Source organism: Kogia breviceps, chromosome 3 (genome assembly GCF_026419965.1).
Source record: "Kogia breviceps isolate mKogBre1 chromosome 3, mKogBre1 haplotype 1, whole genome shotgun sequence".
Classification (NCBI taxonomy): domain Eukaryota; kingdom Metazoa; phylum Chordata; class Mammalia; order Artiodactyla; family Physeteridae; genus Kogia; species Kogia breviceps.
Window position 1 is genome coordinate 8,533,536 of NC_081312.1, and position 16,029 is coordinate 8,549,564.

The 16,029-nt window shown below is 35.7% G+C and overlaps 1 protein-coding gene across 3 annotated transcripts in view; it reads left to right on the plus strand.

The window, feature by feature from the left end:
• The window catches only part of ATG2B (autophagy related 2B), a 72,967-nt gene that overhangs the window by 15,595 nt on the left and 41,343 nt on the right, over positions 1–16,029 (plus strand). For 2 of the 3 annotated variants that reach the window (XM_059056089.2, XM_059056090.2), the window contains exons 7-18: positions 1,257–1,353; positions 2,255–2,440; positions 3,426–3,580; positions 3,670–3,775; positions 4,494–4,755; positions 6,055–6,205; positions 7,192–7,284; positions 7,422–7,610; positions 9,609–9,882; positions 11,320–11,422; positions 14,399–14,594; positions 14,879–15,021. In XM_059056089.2, coding sequence (XP_058912072.1) covers positions 1,257–1,353; positions 2,255–2,440; positions 3,426–3,580; positions 3,670–3,775; positions 4,494–4,755; positions 6,055–6,205; positions 7,192–7,284; positions 7,422–7,610; positions 9,609–9,882; positions 11,320–11,422; positions 14,399–14,594; positions 14,879–15,021 — 1,955 coding nt within the window. The remainder of the gene's footprint in view (positions 1–1,256; positions 1,354–2,254; positions 2,441–3,425; positions 3,581–3,669; positions 3,776–4,493; positions 4,756–6,054; positions 6,206–7,191; positions 7,285–7,421; positions 7,611–9,608; positions 9,883–11,319; positions 11,423–14,398; positions 14,595–14,878; positions 15,022–16,029) is intronic. The other variant, XM_067027811.1, reaches the window with a different exon arrangement.

Below are 16,029 nucleotides of genomic sequence, written 5' to 3' on the forward strand. Positions count from 1 at the left end.
TTCAGCATATAATCAGAAAGAGATCTTCCCACTGTCCCCAGCCTTAACTCCTTGTTGATTTATGGCCTGGGATGTCAGCAGTCAGTAAGGAGCGCCATGACACCAGCACTCCACGGGTCAGCTTAGCTTAAAATCCTGGCTCTGGATCTGTTAGATGGCCTTGCACAAATCACTTAATCTTTGTGAACTGTTTTCTCATCTGTAAGACAGGAACAGTACTAAGAATTAGAGGAAATAAAAGCATCTAACACAGTGCCCCAGTACTCAAAAAAAAAGTTGGTAATAATAATAATTATTATTATTATTGGAGAATGTATTATTTTATTAGTTAGATCATGGAAATTTCTCAAAGTCACTATGTGATTTATTTTATTTTTTGTTCTTACAATCAGAAGAAATTTGTTTTTTGCCTGGGAAAGATGCCATTTCCCAAATATAAGTGTTTTCTTAATTGAATTATGTTTAAATTGTAGAATGGCATAAGGATAATAGGAGTCCGTGTTAACATTAGAAATAAGAGGAGGTGAATGAAAAGTAAGACAAGCATATTCAACTTTCCAGAACGTGATGTAGAGAACAGGGTAATTGCTTTTGTCAGAGTATACTCCAAAAGAATCAGGGTGAGAGTGGGATCAGGTTTTTATTTCTAGAAGGAAAAATGGACAGGGAGTTGGAAAAGAGAAGGGAGTTCCACATGAGCACCCTCTTTCTGCTGTGGCTCCATGCCCAGTGGAGAGTGGGCTTTGTGGAGCACAGAGGGCACTCACAGGGACACACTGTTGATAGAGAAGGTCCTTGCATGTTCTACAAAGGAGTGTGATCTGTGGGAAAACTTATGAAAGCCAACTTTATTTGCTCTTGGTTTGAATCAAGCTTTAAAGATTATGATTTGAGTCTTTTGAAATCATGATGGGAATGATTACTCTGTTACTGCTATAGATATTCTTTCTTGGGGACTGTATCTTAAGGCCTCCTCAAATACCTTAAATACTCAGAAAACTCAGAGACACAAAGTATGACATTGGACTTGCCAACGTGGAATTTCTCAGGAGGATTTTCCCTCTTAAAACAACAGTTGTTGGCCTTATATCTTTTCATTTAGATTGTGTGGATTAGTAGAGAGAATCTTAGGTAAAGGAATCCAAGGCTAAATGATCAGTATTCCTTTTAGCGCATTAAAATACACTGGGATTTGTCATGATGAGTTTATAAAGAGTATTCATCCTGAGTAGTTTTCTTTCTTTTTTTTTTTCAAGTTGGATATTGATGGACAGATAGACTCTATACATCTATTCCTGTCGCCAAGGCAGGTGCACTTGCTTTTGGATATGTTAGCAGCTATTGCTGGACCAGGCAAGTATAACTCTGTTATTATTTCTAGTTCTTTAAAACTTTTTAGCTAAAATATATAGCATACAAATAGGAAATTGTATTATTATACAGGAAATGTGTGAACTTAAAGCTGTATCGTAGGGACTTCCCTGGTGGCACAGTGGTTAAGAGTCCGCCTGCCAATGCAGGGGACACGGGTTCGATCCCTGGTCTGGGAAGATCCCGCAAGCATGCAACTAAGCCTGTGCACCGCAACTACTGAGCCTGCGTGCTGCAACTACTGAAGCCCACGCACTCTAGGGCCTGCATGATGAAACTACTGAGCCTGCGTGCTGCAACTATTGAAGCTCGCATGCCTGGAGCCTGTGCTCCGCAATAAAAAAAGGCACCACAATGAGAAGCCCACGCACTGCAATGAAGAGTAGCCCCTGCTCGCTGCAACTAGAGAAAGCCCGTGCATGGCAACGAAGACGCAATGCAGCAAAAAAAACAAAAAAGCTGTATTGTATTGTAAATAAGAAACCTCAATTTAAATTTGATTGGATCTTTCAAATTGTATTATCATGGCACAAATTGGAGTTCAGATTCTTTGTATCACATACATAACATTTTCAGAACTGACTGGCTTACTTCCTTGGTTGGGGGTAGTACTTCATACAACTGAGAAGGTGTAATTCTTAAACACATTAAATAGCAGGCACTTAAAATTTTTAATGACTTATCTATCAGAGATCAGATCTTCTGATTCCTAGTTAGCTGCTTAGAGCTATTGCTTAGATCTCCAGTTAATATTAAATAGTGGTGGTTTTGCACTGACTTTGGTACTAAGTTGCCATTGATATTGGTTAAGTGGGTTGGGAGAGAAATGATTCATTAACTCCAAATTTAATTACTGTTTTACTTTCCTTTTGCATACTTGTAGAAAATTCAAGCAAAATCGGGTTAGCTAATAAAGACAGAAAAAATCGACCCATGCAGCAAGAAGATGAATATCGAATTCAAATGGAATTAAACCGGTATTATTTGAGGAAAGATTCCCTCTCTGCGGGTGTATCCTCAGAGCAAAGCTTTTATGAGACAGAAACGGCTCGTACACCTTCTAGCCGGGGTAAGCAACTCAAAAAGTTGACTTCAGAATCATACATTGTCATCATAGAGCAAGGTAAACTTAATTTTGGCTGCTGTAAAATGGAGTTTAGTAATGAAAAAACTGAAGATCCAAGAAGGTTTAAATTTATAAGTTGATCTAACCACAGCCTTACAGTGATGCACTGGCACACATGTGCTGCAGTATCCCTTTTGATTGTATAGTTTTGTTTTGTAAATCATGATTTATTCTAAGGAAAGTCAATTAAAAATGTGGATTTACACAGAAGATAAATTGGGGGTAATTATTCATTTTGTCAAATTCTTATGTGCTCACATAATGATTTACAGTAGTTTTCTTTACATAGAAACCTTTGTCCATTAGTCTTTCTATCAATTAAATGTAAATATAATCTTTACCCAGTTTACTTTGCATTTCAGAATGTGTAAGCACTAATACCATGAATAATAAGAATCAATTTAAGTATGGAATGTTGAACTAAATAAAAAATTAAAGTCTACTCAAGAAATTTTGGCCATAAGAAACTTCATTTGCATGAGGGTAAAACAGTCTCTAGAAAGAAGTAAAACATAAATAGAATTCTAAATAAAATATTCAACTCTTTTTTTTTTTTAGAGAAATAGCTGTATCCATATGAAACCAGAGATTGCAAGATATTTATACTGTTTAAAAATCTGGATTATTTTAAAATCATATGACAGTTAATGACATTACATTATACCATGTAATACAGCTTATCATATATATTTTTAAAAAGTTCACCAGTGGGCTAGCTTAACCTTTTAAAATCTATATCAGTTGAGATTTTACTATGACATTAATATCTTGGTTCCAAAGAAATTACCCCATTTGAAGTAACATAAAATTTAGGACATCACTGTATCTCAGATAACCAGAGGGAAGAATGTGATATTAATATATATGAACTTATTTAAAGATGTGAATTGGAATTATAATAAAACTGACAAAGTGTAATTCTGTCTAGAAGAAGAAGTTTTCTTCTCCATGGCTGATATGGACATGTCCCATAGTCTCTCTTCTCTTCCACCCCTTGGGGAACCCCCAAATATGGACCTTGAGTTATCATTAACTAGTACATATACAAACACCCCAGCAGGATCTCCGTTAAGTACTACTGTGGTAAAGTATTAATTTTTGTTCTATTCTTGAAAAGTTGCTTCTAAAATTTTGCACTTTATTCATGTGCTTAAAAAAAAATTATTTTATAGCTTCAGCCAACTTGGGGAGATTTCCTTGATCATCATAAAGAACAGCCAGTAAGAGGGTCAGCATTACCATCCAACCTAGTTCACCCAGCATCTTTACAGAAGACTGGTAAGTAAAAAAAAACCATTTGTTGATAGTTTCCCCTGGAATTTTTGAAAACTTAAAAATTAAAAAAAAATTGTTTTTTAAAAATGCCATTCTGTTGATTCTTTTCTTTTTCATACAATTTTCTTTGGTCTAGGCTATTTAACAAAATTTAGAAACAAAGTGAAACATTGTTGAACAATTCACTATGAAGTGTTTCAGAATAGGTACCTATTTATTGTATTCTTTGTGTATTTAAATACTTAAATATTTTTAGTAAAAAGTACACCGTAAGTTTCATATTATTATTGCAATCAACTATCTGATTTTTGTTTCACGTTTACACTTTCCTTGAAAGAGAACCTCAGGTTTCTTTTCTCCAAAATTTGATTGAAACAGACACGGGCTTGAAGGAAAATTTGAAGAGCAGCTTTTGGTTAATCTCTGACTTTTTCCAATACAGTTTTATTAATGCAAAAGTTTTGTTTGTATGTTTCCTATTGTAACAATTTTTGTTTTTTGTACTTCAAGTATCAAGGATCTTGGATATAAAATGCAGAAAGATTAGTTTATTTTACTTGTTTAATATCACTCAAAATGTGTGATCACATGTTTTTTGAGACTAAAACCTCAGGTTTAGTTTTAAAATTAACACAAGAGTAAATGTTTTATAGTTTTGATATAATGGATTGTTTTAAGTATTAACTTTTCTATGAATATAATTTTAACACATGTATTTCAGCTCTCCCCTCTAGATCTGTTTCAGTGGATGAATCCAGGCCTGAATTTATTTTTAGACTAGCTGTGGGAACTTTTTCAATCTCTGTGCTTCACATTGATCCTTTATCTCCACCTGAAACGTCATTGAACCTTAATCCATTGACACCTATGGCCATAGCTTTCTTTACTTGTATAGAAAAGATTGATCCAGCAAGATTTTCCACAGAAGATTTTACGTCTTTCCGAGCAGTATTTGCAGAAGCTTGCTCACACGATCACCTTAGGTAAACTCTTATATTTATTAATGATCCTTGAAAAAGAACCAGATGTGGACTTTTCATTTCTCTGCAGAACCTACTTATCTCCATTTGTTTTTCCAATTCAGATTTTAAATATTTTTAAATGAGTGGAGTGAGTGTGGTTTTTTGCAGTGCTGCAAAGGTGTTTACCATAGAATCTCTCACTCAGGTTATTTGGCATGTGAAACATTCAGATATAAGATCTGTATAATTTGGAGTTGTCTAAATTATCTTTTCTTTAGCTCCCTGCCCTGCTCTTGTCAAGTTTCTTTGCCCACATTTTGCCTTCATTCCCCACTGACACCATTAGGATCATAAAAATGGTTCTTACTGTCACAGGTTTAGTAGAGATGGCAGTGGTGGTGAGCATAGAACGGGCTAATGCAAAGGGACTTGAAAGTGATTCATAAGCTGCTGGCCATGGGGTGGGAAATGATACCAAGGCTCATCCTGAGCTTGGAGGCTACATTTTCAACTTCTGCTTAAAAAAATCAAAGCTGTTCAAATAGCCACTGATCTTTTTATGGGTTGAGTCCTAATAGATGAGGAGATAATTAAGTTTATAAGTACATATAATATGGTTAATGTGCAAATACTATTTATTTTAACATGAGAGTGACCTATAAATTGTCCATTCATATGTTGTTTTATGTAATGGCTTAGGCACATACATTACTATTTTTAGAAAATGCTTTGGGCTTTCATTTTAACTAACTTTTTTGAAGTATTAAAATTAATATACAAAGTAGTTTTTATATCTAGCAACAGAAACTCTACAGGTTAGGACCATAATATTTATAATAAAACTGCAAAAACATTTTTTCTTCCTATTTTTGATATTTTTCAAATATCTATCAGTAGGAAATACAATAGACACAACAAAAACTAGAGGTAGACCTTCATTTGAGTTCCACTGACTAAAGTTTTAAAAATATTTCATGATCCTTCTAGATAAGTTTAAGAAACTATGTACATATATTTTACAGATTTGAAAGATTTTATCTACTGCAGTGCAAATTTTAAAATGTAGAAGAGGGAAGGGCAGTGTTGGGAAATATGTCCTGGGTGATTTCTTATCAGCAGATCTGATTTCTTTATCTTATGTCAGGGAATGGGGAATTTGAAGCAGTTTTTCTGGTTAATATCCTTAAGAATATTAGTTATTACTAACAATTTGAACTTGTCAGAACAGGTAGGTATTAACAGTTGTGTACTCTTCTTTGACACATTGTTTAATCTAGAAGTATATGGATACTCTTAAATGATGCATTTTTTTTATAACAGATTTATAGGTACTGGCATCAGAGTGTCCTATGAACAAAGACAAAGATCAGCTTCTAGATATTTCAGTACTGATATGTCCATAGGGCAAATGGAACTTTTGGAATGCCTGTTTCCGACTGATTTTCATTCTGTTCCTCCTCACTATACAGAGGTAAATGCTGATACTTTTCCTTTAAGATTAGTTTTTAAATGTCTTGCTTGTTAAGAATTGTGTGAACAGCAATGATTTTCTTTAAAAAGGCATAGGAAGTTGTATAGGAAGAAGTTTTTTATGGTGTTTGCATTTATATTTTGTTGAAACAGATTTCTTTAAAAAATATTTATTTATTTGGTTGCAGCAGGTTTTAGTTGTGGCAGGCGGGCTCCTTAGTTGTGGCTCCAGGGCTCCTTAGTTGTGGCATGTGGGTTCCTTAGTTGCGACAGGTGGGCTCCTTAGCTGTGGCATGTGAACTCTTAGTTGCAGCATGCATGTGGGATCTAGTTCCCTGACCAGGGATGGAACCTGGGCCCCCTGCATTGGGAGCGCAGAGTCTTACCCACTGTGCCACCAGGGAAGTCCTGAAACAGATTTTTAAGTGTGGCCTTTAAGGCCATTATAAGAGTGTGTTACATTTTAAGAGTTGACTTGTTTTAGAGCAGACAGGTTATGAGACAAATGACTTAATTTTCACTCATTTTCCAAGCACTCTTAATTTCAGAAGAATTCTATTATTCAACAAATAGTTATTGAATGCCTACTATGTGCTAAGCACGGTTGAAGATAAGTGAAATGTCTGTGCTCATTTATCGTTAATCTAATTTTTTTCCTATCCTAAAAGCATGTCCTAGAGAAACTTTTCAAAAGCTATCAAAATGACATTTTTATTGCTGTTACTTTGCCCTTGTGACTTATTTTATTTTCTAAGCGCTTTATTTGAATCCTCACATACATTTTGCAGATGTGATACTAAGTATTTCAGAAGTTAACTAATTTGTCTAAAAGTCACATTGCTAGTAAGTGACAAAACTAAAGCTTAAACCAGCCTTTCTGACTTCAAAAAACTCTTTCCAATATTATATTAGCTCCTCTGTTAAATTCATGTGATTAATTATAGCTTAGTATTGTATATTTCATTTATCTTCATCTCTGTTTTTAAGCTTTTAATGTTCCATTCCAAAGAACAAACTGATTCTCACCCCCCTGTGTGTCTTCAGCTCCATTATAAGCATTCTGAGAATAAAGGACCCCAGGTAAGAGATCTTTTTGTGTGATTAGCACCTGTAATTTTCATTTGATGTGTATTTTATCACAATCACAAGGTTTTAATTTAATTTTATAGAATCGTTGTGATCATATTAATGCTTTCTTTTTCATTTTCTTTTTTTAGGGTAGTCAGGCAAGACTTAGTTCTGTTCCTCAGAAGGCAGAATTACAAGTTAAGTTAAATCCAGTGTTTTGTGAGCTGGATATCAGTATTGTGGACAGATTAAATTCTTTGCTTCAACCACAGAAGCTCACTACAGTAGAGGTGATGGCATCGCACATGTATACTTCATATAATAAGCATATTAGTCTGGTAAGTATTTAAAAAGTTGCAAATACACATCATGATCGTAGCTAGCTAATAGGCTTATTGGGATGATTTCTGAGCTTAAGTATTCTTAATAGGTTAAATAGCATATGTTATTAAAATGGCATTATTTGTAATTATGAAAAAAGGAGGCATCTTTAATGTCTAGACAGTAGACTAGCTAAATAAGTTGTGCTAATGTACTGAGTGCAATATTATGCTGCCACGTTAAATGATGGCTCTAAAGAGGGTACAGCAACATGAAGAAGGCTCATGAAGAAGTATGAAGTGAAAAAGTAGAATATATTATTCCACATAAACTTTTATTACAACTGTGTAAATAAAATTGTATAGAAAAAGACTGGATGGAAATATACCATTTGGTAGCATTGATTATGTTAGAGTAGTAAAATTAGATTTCCTTTTCTGTGTTTATCTGAATTTTATAAACTGGACTATAATATCTTGATAAAACGTTATTCACACATATAATGAACCAGTTGAATCTCCTGTAAAATGCAGCCCATATAATGTAGAATATACTCTTGAAATTGAGAACATAATTTATCACATTGTGTCTCTTTTACTTAGATCTGGTGCCTGGAGTCTTTTCTAAGCTAATCAAGCAAGTCAGGTTTGTAAGGTGTCTGTTAGGAATTTTAGGATTAGGCACAGACAGAGACAACTTTGTCTAAAAAGAAAAGGGAAAAGATACTTTCCTACATATTTGCCTCTCCCTTAATTAGTGGTGAGTATTCACATTAAATCAAGATTCTTTAATTTTTATTGTCAACAATTGCTATTTTAAGTTCTGTGGGGCAAGTGTTTATATTTGCTGTTAGCCATAGATGTACTGGGATGATGATTTTATCTCTTGAGCAGTTTTCGCTGAGAGCGGGGGTTAGTATTAGAAAATCAAATAAGGGAGAGAAAAAATAGGATCCGAGTCTTAGCATAAAAATGGAACTTTCTAATCTAGGTGGTTAGAGACTGATCTGTGAAAGTAAGGGTTGTTATCACCTACCCTGTACTCTGGACTAAAGCTTCATAAGTTTTAATTCATTTTAGAGAAAAAATAGAAATAGACTTTTATCTGAAGGGCATGTTCTTTGACCCTTTTATTATAATGTGGCTTTAAGTAAATGGTCCATACGTGTTTTGGTTTCTGAGAGTCATTTGATGGCATCATACCCTTGGGTTGGATGGGAGCTCAGAGTGAGTCACTTAGGGAATATTTATTTAGAACCTGTGATGTGCCAGGCCTGGGCTTAGTCCCGGAAATACAAAGATGAGTCAGGGATGGGCCTTTGCATTTGGTATAATTCATCAGATTTCACACTGAAGTCTTTAAAGTAGCATATTGGTGGATAAATCCTTCAAATTGAATGCTGGGTACTATAGTGATTTTTAACCATATTGAGTTTGTTGATAAGCTGATTTACACATTATTCTTTATAGTCTGTAGTAAGATACATATACATCTATAGCACCTGTGTCTTCACTTTGGTTCAGTTTTTATTTTAATTAATTTTTTGTTTGTTTGTTTGTTTGTTTGTTTGTTTTTTTGCGGTACGCGGGCCTCTCACTGCTGTGGCCTCTCCCGTTGCGGAGCACAGGCTCCGGACGCGCAGGCCTAGTGGCCATGGCTCACGGGCTCAGTTGCTCCGCGGCATGTGGGATCTTCCCGGACGGGGACACGAACCCGTGACCCCTGCATCTGCAGGCGGACTCTCAACCACTGCGCCACCAGGGAAGCCCTAATTAATTTTTTTATGTGAGGATTTAACTTTTGCCAGTAGTTTTGACTTTTGTCAGTAGCTGTTGCATTATAAAATTTCATTACACTAAATTAATATGATAGTAGGTAATGTGAATCGTGTGTTAATACATTATCCTGAATGAGGAAATAGTGATTATGTATATTGTAATGTTGAATACGAATGTCATTTATGTTTATTTGCTTAATTTAACATTTTGGCATATTTTTGATGTTTTGTGTTTCAGCACAAAGCTTTCACTGAAGTATTTCTAGATGATTCACATAATCCTGCAAATTGTCGGATATCAGTACAAGTTGCCACGCCAGTATTAAACCTTTCTGTTCGCTTCCCAATACCTGATCTTCGATCAGATCAAGAGAGAGGACCATGGTTTAAGAAGTCACTTCAGAAGGAGATTCTTCATTTAGCATTCACAGATCTAGAATTTAAGACTGAATTCCTAGGAGGATCAACCCCTGAACAAGTTAAATTGGAACTTACCTTTAGAGACCTAGTTGGTAAGATTGACCATGCCTATATAAGAGCCAGACTAGAAACTAACAACTGCTACTGAAACTTACATTAAGAAAAGTATATGACAGCCCCCCAATACAATAAAATTAAAGAACATACGTCAGAAAGCAGGTGTAACAGCTTTTTTCTAATATTGTGTACAAACGTGGTATATGTCAGTTTTTGAAAAGAAACTACAATGCATAATGATTTATTCACTTTGAGAATATAGTGCTTTAGCCTACATTTTAATACTACCTACTACTTACTTGTTGTAGGGCTAATAGTAGCCAAAATTTATTGAGTGCCACTCTATGTTTGCTGTGTGCTGAGCACTTCACACACATTATCTTGTTTCCTTTAATCATAGTTACGGTAGGCTTATTATTTCCAATTATTTTTATCATTTATAAGTGAGGAATCTGTCAACTTCTGAAGAGGTGCCTCCCAAGGTCAGTGTAGTAATAAATGGCGGAATCAAGATTCAAAGCCAAGTCTGACACTAGAGCTTGAGCTTTATCAAGCTAATACTAAAGTGACTTTTCTTTGTAAAATCGGTTTTAAGTTCCCCTCGCCTCCTCTTTCTGCTCGCCTCCTTCTCTGTAGGCTGCAGTTTTCCTTCCCTTGTTTTCTCTGAGTTTTACATATCATTAGAGATATTTAAAATCGACTTGCCAGTTATGATTTCATGGAAAGGCCTTTAGGGGTTATCTGGAATCTTCCCTTATCTCTAGTGATAAGAAACTCATCATTCTGGTGGAAAGTCATTCTTTGTAAAATGGAATGAAAAAACATATATGGGGTTATTGTGAAGAAGTAATTCTTACAGTGCTTGGTACAAAATAGACATTTAAGAAATGTAGTTATTTCTTAAAATAACTACATTAAAAAGGAAATCTGTTCCTAGACTAACTGCATAAACTTTTTTTGTTTTTGTTCTTTTTTTAAATTTTTTTTGTATTTTTTTTTCTGCATAAACTTTTATGAAGAATAATCACTGAGTGGCGCTCAGTAAGTGGTGACTACTGTATTTAATATGTTATGCTTATTCATTTATTTTTTTGGCCATGCCACGCGGGATCTTTGTTCCCTGACCAGGGATTGAACCTTGCCCCCTGCATTGGGAGCGTGGAGTCTTAACCAGTGGACCACCGGGGAAGTCCCTTATATTTAATATGTTATGATTTATGCACCTTACACGTTAAACATTCATACTTAAGAATTTGAGTTTGAGCAGAAAACAGCATTTAATTTAATTTATCTGCTCATCCTGTCTCCCCACATGTACACATGCAGCAGGAATAAATGAATAAATGTTGTAGAACTTAACACTGCATTATGTCCCTGATTTAGAGGATCTTTGCTCCTCGAAGGAAGAAAGTATCTTTTCTCTTAGTATTTGAGAAGAAATGCATCTCCATGAATCAGTCTTGTTTTATTAGGGTCATTCCAGGAGGATAAAGGAGAGCCATCCATTAATTTTTTCCACGTGACTAGTGGAGGAGATGGAGATACAGCGTCGTCAGATGACTTTGACTGGCCGCGGTGAGTAAGCAAATGGACATGATACATACATTTAATGAGAATTTCCTTTCAGAAACAAAAAAGCTATAGCTTTTTTGACTGACATTTTGGCTATTAAATTTAAGCTAAAAATATCCAGCCTTGATGAGAAAACCCCGAGGAAGATGGAAAAATTAAATTAAAAATATGTACTACTTTATCAAAGGTGCCTGTGAGGTACTGACAGAGATGGACACATAAAATGTGTTCTCTGGCCTCAAGTTACTTAGCCTAATTAGATGGACAAAAGAATCATAACCATTCTAAAAATAGTTCATTTTTGAAAAGGGCTTTAGTAGAAGAGGTATCATACAGCACCCTTTGGTTAATTATCAGATGAATTTTATAGTCAGTGATTGTTTTAGGAAAGTATTTTCAAATCTGGGGAGCTTTTACAAAACACTGATTCTTGTGCCCCACGTTGAGATTCTGAGATAGAACCTGGGCATCAGTATAGTTTAAAAATACACCAAGTAATATGTTCATAGCAGCACTATTCACAATAGCCAAGACATGGAAACAACCTCAATGTACATTGACAGATGAATGGATAAAGAAGATGTGGTGCGTGTATACAATGGAATACTACCCAGCCATAAAAAAGAATGAAATAATGCCATTTGTAGCAACATGGATGGAACTAGAGATTATCATACTAAGTGAAGTAAGTCAGAAAGAGAAGGACATACCATATGATATCATTTATACATGGAATCTAAAATATGACACAAGTGAACTTAACTAGGAAACAGAAACAGACTCACAGACATAGAGAACAGACTTGTGGTTGATAAGGGGGAGGTGGGATGGGGGAGGGATGGAATGGGAGTTTGGGATTAGCGGATGCAAACTATTATATATAGAATGAATAAGCAACAAGGTCCTACTGTATAGCACAGGGAACTATATTCAATATCCTGTGATAAACCATAGTGGAAAAGAATATGAACAAGAATATATATATACATATATATGTATAACTGAATCACTTTGCTGTAAATTAACACAACATTGTAAATCGACTATACTGCAGTTAAAAAAATGAAACTACAGTAGGTGATACCAATGTGCAGTTGGATTTAGAGAACCACTGCTTCAGGATTTCTTAGGCAGGAGAAATCATTCTTTAAATTAGCCTGATAGTGGGCTTGGATTACATTTTTTCTTTTTTAAAAAATTTATTTATTTGTTTTTTTGGCTGCGTTGGGTTTTTGTTGCTGCGCGTGGGCTTTCTCTAGCTGCGGCGAGCGAGGGCTACTCTTTGTTGCGGTGCACAGGCTTCTCATTGCGGTGGCTTCTCTTGAGGAGCACGGGCTGTAGGCGCGCGGGCTTCAGTAGTTGCGGCGCGTGGGCTCAGTAGTTGTGGCTCGCGGGTTCCAGAGCACAGGCTCAGTAGTTGTGGCACACGGGCTTAGTCGCTTCACGGCATGTGGGATCTTCCCAGACCAGGGCTGTGAACCCCTGTCCCCTGCATTGGCAGACAAATTCTTAACCACTGCGCCATCAGGGAAGTCCCTTGGATTACATTTAAAAGAACATAGTTTACCCAAAGTAATGATCCTTTATTATATTGAAAACTGATTTCGTGAAGCCTCTCTTAAGAATTAAAGTGATCTTTCTTGTGCCACTTTCCTACCTGCCTTCTTTTACATCCCCGTACCCTGTGTGTCAGACCTATCAGACTCCGAGGACAGGCATTGTCAGTGCACAGCTGATCATGAGCAGGAGTTTTCATCATAAGAAACCAATCGACTTCAGTGAGGTAATTTGAAAGCACAGTTTACATTAGGATATCTGTAAATTAGGAAACAGTTGTTTTCGTTTATAACTAGAACCAACTGGCAATACCTTCTTAGGGAAAAAGAAGCTATTATAGATGCAACACAGCCGTTTTGTTGGAGCGTGCCATGCCTCGTCATGACGGCAGACCGGTGGGACAAAAAGGAGACTCCAAAGCCTTGAGCTAGTGACATACATGCTGCAGAGAATTAGGAGAGGACCGGCATTACTCTGCGGCAGAAGCCAATGTCATCAAAGGCTGTTAGCTCTTGATATGTGGGGTTTGTAGCTACAAAACACCACCAATAACACAAGCCTTTTATTATGGAAATTCCTAAAGGAAAAGATTACTTTGTTGTTGCAGTTCTGAAAATATTCTCTAATCAAACTCTCCTTCTTCTATTTGAAAACTTACGTAACATGAGGTTTCTTAGGTATGCAAGTATTCCATAATAGCCGAACAGCTGGAATGTAGAAGGATTTGGTTTAATGATAATAAATAGAACTCTTAGGTAAAATTTGCTAGCTGTTAATGAAATTTAAAAAAAATTTTTGTTTAACTGATGTATAGTTGATTTATAATACTGTGTTAGTTTCTGGTGTACGGCAAAGTGATTCAGAGATATATATATGTGTGTGTGTGTGTAATATATATATATATTATACATACACACATATTCTTTATCATATTCTTTTCCATTATGGTTTATTACAGGATATTGAATATAGTTGCCTTTGCTATACAGTAGGATCTTGTTGTTTATCTACTTTATATATAGTAGTGTGTATCTGCTACTCCTTACTTATCTCTCCCCCACCCCCTTATTCCTTTGGTAACCATAAATTTGTTCTCTATGTCTGTGAGTCTGTTTCTGTTTTGTAAAGAAGTTTGGTAATGAAATTTTAAAATAACCCTTCTGTTCTCAAAAGATCAGATTTTCCAGTTATCCAAGTATAAAATGTTAATGCCCTTCTTTTATTTGCTTGTTTCATCAATTCCATACTTTTAAGTTTACAGCATGCTCAGGAGTGGGTTGCGTTAGATATAATTAGACTTTGTAGAGAAGTTGACACCTATCAGTAATGATTTAATCAGTGGGCTTTGTACTAGTTTGTATACAAGTTAGTTTTGTAGTTTACACTTAGATCTTGATTTTTTTTAATTGTCTTTGCTATCAGAATTGTACTGAAAGTAAACCCACCAGCCATGCATTCCATTTTGGAGAGAATAGCGGCTGAGGAAGCAGAAGAGAGTGATGGCCACTATCAGGAAGAAGAGGAAGGAGGCGCTCATTCCCTGAAAGACGTTTGCGATCTGAGAAGACCAGCCCCGTCTCCCTTCTCTTCTCGTAGAGTAATGTTTGAAAATGAACAGGTAAAATAAAAGTGTGAGCAAGCAACAAAGGAATTACCATCTATCAGATAGCTTTTAATGCTTTATCTTAAAAAAATACTTTGTATACTGTTTTTTGCCATATTTTTAGCTCCAAGTTTGAGTAATATCTATTATTTTCCCTTGGTTAAAAGTTACATGCTTATTTATTTGCCCACATACAAGTCGTTTGGGTCGGGTAAGAAGATGCTACTACTATTTTAAATATAAAATGGTTATTTGATGCTTTTTTTTCCTTTTTTTTGCACTAAACTGTTATGTTTTAGATGGTGATGCCAGGAGACCCTGTAGAAATGACAGAGTTTCAAGATAAAGCAATCAGCAATTCTCACTATGTGCTGGAACTTACATTACCCAATATTCATATAACTCTACCTAATAAAAGCTTTTATGAGAAGCTTTATAATAGGTGAGTTTAAACACATTTAGTTGAATCTTTGGGATCAAACTTTCCTGTCTAACTGCCTCTCTACCATCCTACCTCCTTGTTTTCTGTCTTCCCCCTTTTCTTTCCTTGTTTTAATATTATCAACTGTTTCAGTGTACTTTGTATGGTGTTGATTATAGACCTATTACCGTTATGATGAGCTATTGTCATAGCAGTTTCCTAACCAGTGTGTCTGGTAACTGGGTTTCTTGTGTGTGAGATGTATTCCCTCCATCCTAGGTTGGCTGGTTGCTCTCTGTCACCTTACCACAGAGTACTGAGAAAATATCTCTTTGTCTATAATGACATCAAAAGAGTTGGGCTATACTTGTATAGAGGGCCAAGAGATACTGGTGTAAAGTCAGAGTCCTAGAGTCTTTGTACAAGGAGCATCCCTTCTCAGAGTCTAAAAAAAATATCTTGTTAGAATTAGAAACTCTTAACTTATAAACTTGTCTATAAAAACTTAAAGTTATTACATTTAAATACCCTTAAACATATGTACCAAGCAAATATGTTGAAATAAATGGCATTCTAGAGTAGAAAGGTCATAGACTCTGAAGATCTTGGACAATTTACCTAGTCCCCGTGAGCTCCATTTCCTCACATATAAATTGGAGATGATACTTGTACAGGCCTCAGTGGGTTGTTTGGAGCATTAAATGATGTAACAGTTGGGAAAGTTCTGAAAACAGTGCCTGGCGAATAGTAAGTAAGAATGTTGTCATTCCCACCCACTCTGGCAGAGCTGAAAGGTGGTCATGTGGGTTTCTGGAAAAAGACACGTCCTTAGTGTCTGTTATCGCTAGCGTCCCACTTGTAAACAAGTCATCCAAATTTTTGTTAATCTTCAGAAACTGCAGACCATTGTTTCTGCTGTAGATTTACTTGGTACCAAATAGGATTTGGATTTATACAGGATCTGACGTTTGGAAACCACTGATCTCTAGACTACTCTCCTTATTTTATAGTTGAGGGATAGCTACCAAG